This window comes from Tiliqua scincoides, chromosome 2 (genome assembly GCF_035046505.1).
Source record: "Tiliqua scincoides isolate rTilSci1 chromosome 2, rTilSci1.hap2, whole genome shotgun sequence".
Classification (NCBI taxonomy): Eukaryota; Metazoa; Chordata; class Lepidosauria; order Squamata; family Scincidae; genus Tiliqua; species Tiliqua scincoides.
Window position 1 is genome coordinate 72,753,244 of NC_089822.1, and position 9,281 is coordinate 72,762,524.

The window sequence follows — 9,281 nt, forward strand, 5'->3', positions numbered from 1 at the left end:
GCAAACATCAGCCTCAGGTCATGCATCTCAGGAAGGGAACAGTCGTCCACAAAAGTGTATGCCAAAATAAAGTGGTCAGTCTTTAACTTGACTTCATGCATGCATAACAATTCTACTGTGGATGAAGAGGGGAAAATTTGCACACTTTACAAAACAGCCAATACTTGTCCCTACCCATGCAAATGCAGGAAAACATCTTTAAGCCACATATTGTTTGAATGAAATATGACCAGGATAGGGAGCAGGTAGGGAAAGGAGGTAACCTGGGTGCCATGTCAGTTCATAGTCACTCCAGAAGGAATCAGAGGTGTGTGAGAAAGTCAGTTGCTTTCAACTTCATATCTTGGGGGCTAGTAGCTTGGTTAAAGAAAATGAAAGCAGAGAGTCTCAAGATGCTGAATTCAAGTCCAATGCCAGTTTCTGTGCTTACAGTAGCAGAGCACATGAAACATTGCTTGTCACGCTCATGAAAGCTAACATTCATCTAAGGATGTTCAACCTGGGACAGGTGTCACACATCTGCACATATTCCAAGTGAATATGTGGTATCTGCAAACATCCAAATCATTACAAATCATCAATGTGGTCCCCTGCGATTTGCAGGGCCTTGAGTACACCCACAAAGGGTCAGATCGTTGCAAGCCTTAGCCTCTTGCAAAGGCTCCACAAGATTCAAATTTAAAAAAAAAAAATTGAGAGTGGTCAGTTTGCTTGAAAAAGTTCAGAATTTGCACACAATCACTTTTGTCTAGATCAAGGGTGTTAAACATAAGGCCAGGGGGCCGGATGCGGCCCCTGGAAGCTTTTTATCTGGCCCTCAGGCTTTCAGCTCCTGAGGTGTTACAGCTGAAATGGCAGCCCACATGAAAATTGAGCTTTCCCAAATCTTGAAATATGATCAAGATTTGCGTATTTTCTCTTCTGTCATTTGCAGTTAATGAGTTTCTATATGAGAACAGGGTCTGATTTCTGGCCATTAGCTGCTTAATGATGTCACTTTCTGCTTAATGACATCACTTCCGGCCCTCAGTTGGAGCCCTGAATGGTAGCTTCGGCCCTCTGTATGAAATGAGTTTGACACCCCTGGTCTAGATTCTGCACACGGATAGCAACAAGTTCAATATTTTGAGTTCCCCTGTTACAATGCCTGCAGCATCTCCGCAATCATCTTTTCTGAGGTCAGAACATTTGAATTGCTTCTTAGTATCTTCAGTTAATGTCAGCGGTTTTGACATCTGTAAAATGGGCTGTAACTGTTATGCAGGATCGAAATCCTCCATAACTGATTGGCCGGCCTTATGGCAGACTTATGGCAGGCCAACTGGGTGATGGATCAAAATCCTACCATCCGATTGGCCCTCTAGTTAAGGTTTCAATTGCACCAATCACGGGAAGTCTGGGCGGAGTTAAAGGCTATAAAAAGCCAGGGGTTTGCCTTGTATTTAGCCAGGTTCTGTTCTGAAGATGGAATAAACGTATTGAGCTGTTATCACTATGCCTTCCTTGATTCGCATGGACCCACTTTATAACACTTGTAACAAACAAAGCTGTTCTAAGAAATACTGATGCCTAGCATGGAAAGCGCCGAGACAATTGAGGATGAGATGAGAAAGACTCTTACATAACTCCAAAAAAGAACCACTGTCATTCTTGTATCCCATTCCCCTGCTCCCCGTCCACACCCCAATTCTGGATAGATACCAAGTCTATACATATGTAGTTTAGAAAACTTTCACTTTTATTAGCAGTAATAATTCTGCCGGGTTGTTTTTTTTTTGGACTGATTATCCACAGATTTCTGGATCCATAATCATTCACGTCAGAGACAGAGGGAGCCAAGGCTGAAACAGGATAATAGCCTTTAAATCCCCTTCTCTAAGCACTCAGATCTTCCCTGTCAGCAAGATTAAAGCGGTCAACAGCAGCCCCCATGTGTCTGCATCCTACACACTGAGTTTTAGCAACAACTGGAGCTGATGGCTGGGAGAGAAAGAAATGTGAAGCTGTTCTGGTGCCGAATGCTTCAGACAAGGAGTGGTAAGGAGGCAGCAAGCAGCAGCAAGGAAACCTATTTCCCCAAAGTGGAAGTGGTGGTGAAGCCGAGAGTTGCAGCCCGCTGGCTACGGAAACATGTGGAATTTTAAGCAAAGGCAACAGTCCCCCATCTCAAGTTCTCACACTGAAGGGCAGGGCGCCACTTTGGAATCTTCCGATGACCCAAAGGAAACTGCATGTACAACACCACCAATTGGGGGAGCTGGCGCAACTGACAGGGGATTCCAGGCACAGCTGCACCCAGAAATGGAGAAGAACTATTACTGCCTGGAGGAGGAGGAGGAAGAGGAGGAAGAGCAGAGGAGACTCGCTGCCATGTTTCCATTCACATCTGCTTTTTCCTCGGGAGCCGGTGCTTCCTCTTCCTCAGTGCTCAACATCAATGTTGGCGGTCAAAGCTACCGCCTGAACTACCAGGCAGTGGCTATCTATCCCACAACTCGGCTGGGCCGCTTGGCCACATCCACTGACCGCCGCTGTCAGCTGGGCTTGTGCGATGACTATGCAGCTCAGGGCGATGAGTATTTCTTTGATCGAGACCCTGCCGTCTTCCAGCTGGTCTACAACTTCTACGCTTCAGGGGTCTTGCGGGTCCGGGATGAGCTCTGTCCATGTAGTTTCTTGGAGGAGCTGAGTTACTGGGGGGTCAGGCTCAAGTACACGCCACGCTGCTGCCGTATCTCTTTCGAGGAGAGGTGCGACGAGCTGAATGAGCAGCTGAAAGTGCAGCGGGAGCTGCGGGCCCAGGTGGCAATCCAGGAGAGCGAGCATCTGTTCCGTCACATGCGCTATTCAGCACAACGTTGGCGCCTATGGAATCTCATGGAGAAGCCCTTTTCCTCCACCACAGCCAAAGCCATGGGGGCGGCCTCCAGCTTCTTTGTGCTCATCTCTGTGGTGGCACTGGCTCTCAACACTGTGGAAGAGATGCAGCACAAGGACACGGCCAGTGGGGAGGTCCGGCCCATGCTGGAGCATGTGGAAACATTCTGCATTGCCTTCTTTACTCTGGAGTATGTGCTGCGGTTGATCTCCACCCCGGACCTGCGTGGCTTTGTTAGTAGCACCCTCAATGCTGTGGACCTCATTGCCATCCTGCCCCTCTACCTCCAGCTACTCTTAGAACATTTTGTGGATGAGGACCAGCCTCGTGGGCGAGGCTCCCAGCATGAACATGAAATTGAGAAGGTGGGGCGAGTGGGAAAGGTAGGGCAGGTGCTACGCATCATGCGCCTTATGCGCATTTTCCGCATCCTCAAGCTGGCTCGCCATTCAACAGGACTCCGAGCCTTTGGCTTCACCTTGCGCCAGTGCTACCAGCAGGTGGGCTGCCTCTTGCTCTTCATTGCCCTGGGCATCTTTGCCTTTTCTGCCATGGTCTACACAGTGGAGCATGATGTTTCCAGCACAAACTTCACCAGTATCCCCCATGCCTGGTGGTGGGCTGCCGTAAGTACCTACTTTGCCTCTTGATCTTCATTTCTCCCCTTTTTTGGCTATTTTGAAAACAGCAGCAAGGATCCAGATTTCTGAACATCTGGTTTGAACTTCACATTTAGAGTATGCACATACACACAGAGAGACATACCTCAGCTGGAAACTTTAGCACATCTGTTTGAGCTGATCAGGCTATAATCAGTGAAGCAGGGCTCAAATTGAATGGCTGCATGGTCTGGAGACTTCCTGCTGCTACTCACTGAGAAAGGCAAGGAGAGAAATGAAAGGGAGACAATGTGCCTTAACGCTGCAAAGTTCAGGCTAACAGTGGCTTCTACATACATACTGACAGCTGCTAACATGCTAGCTTGTTATGAGCTAAGGCTAACCCCAGTAGAGGGACAGGTGATGGTTCCATTTTCCTTCTTATGGGGCTCTATAACAGCATCTCTCTGCCAGATGATTTATCAGTGCAGTGGGGGGATAAAATGCTCAGACTATCCATGGTTGAAACTTACAAGTGAGGCTGGATAACTGCCCCATAGAAGTCAAAAGCCAATTGTATGTGCAAGTAGGAGACAGGCTGATCAAGACAGCTGCCCTTCATCAGGCTTTCCAGACAGCTGGTGGTAGTTGCTACAACGCAACACAAAATGATATTTGCTTTATTTATACTGAGCCAGCAGTGGTAGACCAAAATAACAAAAACGGATGGAGCAGCTGGCTCCTTGGATTGTAACATGATACAGAGCTGACAGTTTATAGGTCTCTGATTTAAATGCATCATAAGTCACCCGTGACTGACAAACATGGCATTCTTTGTAGCACAGAGGTATCAGCTAAGTAGCGCGTAGAAACAGGCGAACACCACAACATTAATGTTGTGGTGTCTTTACTGAGCTGTCAGCACCTGAACACAAAAACCACGGCTCATGTGGAGAATCTGCTACTTATCCTCTAGGACACATGCTTCCCATTGTGCCTTCCCATCATGTCTACATGTGGCAAAACACGTGTCCCAGGGGTGGCACTATTTCAATTTGAATCCCTTTGAAGGAAAATCACAGGAGACCTAGAGTGATGGGTGGTAATATTTGCTTTATTTAGGTTGGGGCATAGGTTTCAACAATATGAACACTGGGGGACCCTCGACAAAGCACAATGAGCTCCCCCAAGGCATCCCCCACCTATGATGGCACATTGGGCACTGCCTCTGGTACTGCAGGTACTCAGCCCAGCCAGGTGGGCCTTCTGATGCAAAAAGGGTTCTTGGCCAGTGCCCCGCCTGGCCGATCCCTGCATTTCTACCAAACACCTGACCCTCTATCTCACATCAGACCCCCAAGAGAGAGGCAGACCCTGGCACTATTGGCACTGAATTCAGCTCCTTGCTTATGTCTCTGTTCCCCAAACTGCTGTCATTCTCTTCACTTTCACATACCTGCCCTCTCCCTGAAGTTGGAGGAGGTGTGAGATGCCATTCCAAAGAGATCTCTGTATCAAGAAAAATCGCCTTCTAAGAATTGGTTCCCATAAAGGAAACACCAGTCAACCACCTTAGATCAAAGTGTTCTGATTGACAAAACAATGGTTAAACAGCTGGAATAAAATAATAGAATACAAAGTAGAAACTATTGTGTTCTCTCTTCACTTTTTGGGCCACAAAGAATAACTATACCCCTTTTCAATGTGTGCTTTATATCTTTTCTTAACCATCCAAGCTTCGGTAAATATTCTCCGTGTACGGGATTATTCACTGAGAAGGAAGTAAAGTATTTGCAAGAACGAGTACTAAGGGCACTCCCACATGAATGGGGTTTTGAGTGATCCTAAACTGATTCTGAAGCAGAGCTTGGAAGGGTGATATGCAAGCCAAGGGCGCCAAGGGAGAGAAAGAGAACCACTGACTGACCACTGCTGGTTAAGACAGATAAGTAAGTATTGTCATGGGAAGGACAGTTACACCCAAACAGTAGTTGCTACAGACTCCTGCAACAGGAAGTATTCTGGTGCTTGGAGAGGATTTATAGTTTCGTGTCCTACCAATAACAATTCTGCTTGTCCATCTGGGCTAACAGCTAGTGGCATCATGGCTGTCCCCAAACACACAACTCTTGAGTGACCAGTACCCCAATTCTGAATGTAGATCAGTTGCTAACCGGGCAATCGGGACGCAGCCTAAGGATGTACTTCTAGACTACCCACACTGCCCCATTGATTTAGTCACTGAGCAAAAGAGGAGGCCTTGTAGTTTGAATTGTGATTCTGGAAGACAATTCCCAAATCTCACTGTACCCCATGTCCTCTTTTACATGCGCCAGGGACAGCAAATCTATGAGATGGTCACTTCCATCTATTCACTTACCTCCACTGCTGCCCCCCTCCTCTCCACACCCTGGACAGAAAAAAGAGGAGCATCGACCAGAAAAGAAAGTATGGAGGACTGTGTGGTTGGTTAGAGCATCCCTTCCACTTGCCCCTCCCCCTAGTTTTCCAGTCCAAGAACTGGGAGGAGCACAGACTGGCACATCACCAGGTAAGAGGGGGAAGCATCTGGAAAACGGTCAGGCAACAGGAGATCCTGACATGTACCCACAGTGGCACAGACGATACTTCCCTGTGCTATATCCCATCACTGGTGCTGAATTTGGGTGAATAATGGGGCCATATATGAGTGAGGGCCCAATCCCATCAAACTTTCCAGCACTGATGCAGCTGCAATGCAGCCTCAAGGTAAGGGAACAAAAGGTCCCTTACCTTGAGGAGGCCTTCATGACTGCCCCATCCCTACAGGGTGCCATGCACACCCCATTGGCACAGCTGCATTGGCACTAGAAAGCTGGACAGGATTGTGCCCTGAGCCTCTTTCTTCATCACCACCTGGCCAGGTTGGGTAAGGAAAACCCCTGTAACTGACAGACCCCATGTGATTCCAATGGTCAGCGGCTGGGAGGATTGCATCACAGAGAAGCAGCTCCCACACCACTAACAGGCACTTGTGAAGGAGGACTAAAATACACATACGCAGAGAGAATTTGGAACATTATTTTTAGAACAGCAAAAGAATTCCTTCCTCCTCCAGTCACCTACCCTCAGATCTGCATACTTGACATTAGACTGTGCATCAGCAGAGGTCCCATACCAGAACCACAGAGGCGACTGTCAGTAGCACAGCGCTCTTTCATCTTGCTGTTTATTTTTGGAGATCCCTGCTGCATTAGCATTCAATTCTAGTGACTTAGTTTCCATCAGACCACAAAACTAATCCCTTTTATACCACTGAATACGCCAGGTGCATCCTACAAATAAGCCTGCCTGCTCCCAGTCAGGGAACCAGCTTTTGTCTGATTCATCTGAAAACATCAGGCTATTTAAAAGGGAAGAGAGCATTAGCTGCCTTCTCCATGAATATTCTGTGGCTAAACTATGTATAGATGCTTTTCTGATGGAGATCACCCCCTGGTCCTGTTGTATCTAGTTCTCGAATGCTTTGTCAACATCATCATATACCTGGGAGTAGGTTATGATTTAAAACCTGGTGGTAATACATGAGCAGTGTGAGCATCTGAATTTTATATGCCCAGTGTTCTTCAGACATAAAAACACATGATGCTGAAGAAAGAATGAATGAGCCACTCTAGGTCCACAGTCGTGCATGCAGCTAGCCGGTCACTCAAATCTTCTGTTAATATTTGCCTCCATCTGTACCCAGCTCCTGTCATTCCCAGTGTCTTCCGCAGCACCACATGGTACAAAAAAGTTAACTATATCTTAAAACTAAACCCGCTGGAAACACCTTGCTGTGTTCTGCCTCCCCAGGTACCAGCCACACACATGTTCTGAACAGCAGTAATATCAGCAGGGCAGCTCCCCTTGGTTTCAGTTAGTCAGAGCAGAGAACAGCCGAAAGAAGGTGACTCAGAATAGAACACAGCCGGTGCCCAGTAGAATAGTGGTGTTCATGTCATCACCATGTGGCATTTCTGCATATGAGTGGAATTATATATGCACAGGCAACGTTTTGGACCTGACTGACTGGTGGACATGCAAATGCAAAGGCATATTTGCCAGCTTGGGGGAACTCTAAAATAAAAAAATTTCTACTAAACATGTCAAAAGGTCACCTTGTATTTTTTTAAATTCCCCATCATCAATAACTTGATTGTGGGGTAAAATGTGCACACACCATTATTGCATGCTTGTATTTCTGTATTGGGAAGCAGCAAGCATTCCCCAGCAGTGAGCGTGCACACATTTGTTTTCACATGATGGGGCACCCATGCAACAAACACTTCTTTTCTTAGACAGAAGTCAGTGCTGTGTTTTAAAAAATGGTTAAGAAAAATGCTAGAGTTTCTGGGCAACCTACCCTTTAGAAAGAGACACCAGGGCAAATGTAGGCTAAACCCTTCACTCCAAGGGCCAAACTATACATTGCCGCAAAAGGATGTTTGGGTCCAGATTTTGGCAATTTATTTTGTTAAATGGCCTTGTGGGAGAGAGAGGGTATGCAAAATGGGCTGAAACCTAAAGTCTTCAGGTTTTAGTTTTGACCCATTTCATGTCCTCACATGTTATTTAACAAAATAAAAAGGGGGGGGAACATGGTATCACTGTAATGTGTAGTTTGACCTTAAGTTGGTGGAAAATTGCAGCCAAGAACGGTAAGCAGTGCTGCCTTGGGTTGAATGACCAGTGATCTAACAGTGTAAGGCAGGCCATCATCAGAGAAAGCTACAGCAATAACTAGAGCAATAACTTTTTAGATTGTGAGCCCTTTTGGGACAGGGAGCCATTAGTTGTTTGTTTGATTTTCTCTGTAAACCGCTTTGTGAACTTTCTGTTGAAAAGGGGTATATAAATACTGTTAATAATAATTATTATAATAACTATCCTAATGCAATAATGAGCACAACATTGTTAAAAGATCAAAATACTCTTGGTATACAATGCGACTCACATTCCTCTGAGTAACTGCCTCCATTTTGATTTGCTTGTAGGTAAGCATTTCTACAGTGGGCTATGGTGACATGTGTCCCGAAACCCACCTTGGACGCCTGTTTGCTTTCCTCTGCATTGCTTTTGGAATAATTTTGAATGGAATGCCCATCTCTGTCCTGTACAATAAATTCTCAGACTATTACATCAAACTGAAAGCCTATGAGTACACAGCGATACGGAAGGATAGAGGGAAAGTGGATTTTACGCGGCGAGCCATGAAGAAAATGTCTGAGTGCTGTGGAAACAGGCCAATGCGATTACCAAGGCACAGATACAATTAACACCCTGAAGAAAGAAAGAAAGAAAGAAAGAAAGAAAGAAAGAAAGAAAGAAAGAAAGAAAGATTTGATTGATTGATTGATTGATTGATTGATTGATTGATTGATTGATTGATTGATTGATTGATTGATTGATTGATTGATTAGGGTTCAATTCAAAAGATAACTGGGCTAGAGAGAATGACCACACCAAAACCACCTGGTCCAAAAGAGTTGTTCAAAAAAGATACAGATGCATCTCTCATTATTTGTTTGCTGATAAATGTTCTAGTCGCCATTCAAACAGTCACTAGAATCATCAATATGCTTTGGATTATAATCCAACTCTAGATTCCAATCAGGATCCACTGAGACTCAAGAAGGAATGCAATGCAAGATATTTGGTCTGCAAGTACAACCCAACAACAGCCAAACAAAAACAACTTACAGCATACTCTGTGTAGTGACATATTGACAGACTTTGCCACAGAATCAGAATTATAGCAGACTTTTGAGTAGCAATATAGTACT

The 9,281-nt window shown here is 45.6% G+C and overlaps 1 protein-coding gene across 1 annotated transcript; it reads left to right on the plus strand.

The window, feature by feature from the left end:
- Positions 1–2,130: 2,130 nt before the first annotated feature.
- On the plus strand, positions 2,131–8,774 carry KCNV2 (potassium voltage-gated channel modifier subfamily V member 2). The gene is made up of 2 exons (XM_066612579.1): positions 2,131–3,504; positions 8,493–8,774. Exons 1-2 carry the CDS (start codon positions 2,131–2,133, stop codon positions 8,772–8,774), a joined length of 1,656 nt encoding a protein of 551 aa, XP_066468676.1.
- Positions 8,775–9,281: the final 507 nt, after the last annotated feature.

Excerpts from the sequence above, each read along its gene's own strand:
- KCNV2 (XM_066612579.1), top strand. The coding sequence starts at position 2,131 with ATGTGGAATTTTAAGCAAAGGCAACAGTCCCCCATCTCAAGTTCTCAC. Across the intron at positions 3,505-8,492 it reads ATGCCTGGTGGTGGGCTGCC|GTAAGCATTTCTACAGTGGG; the intron begins GTAAGTACCTAC and ends ATTTGCTTGTAG.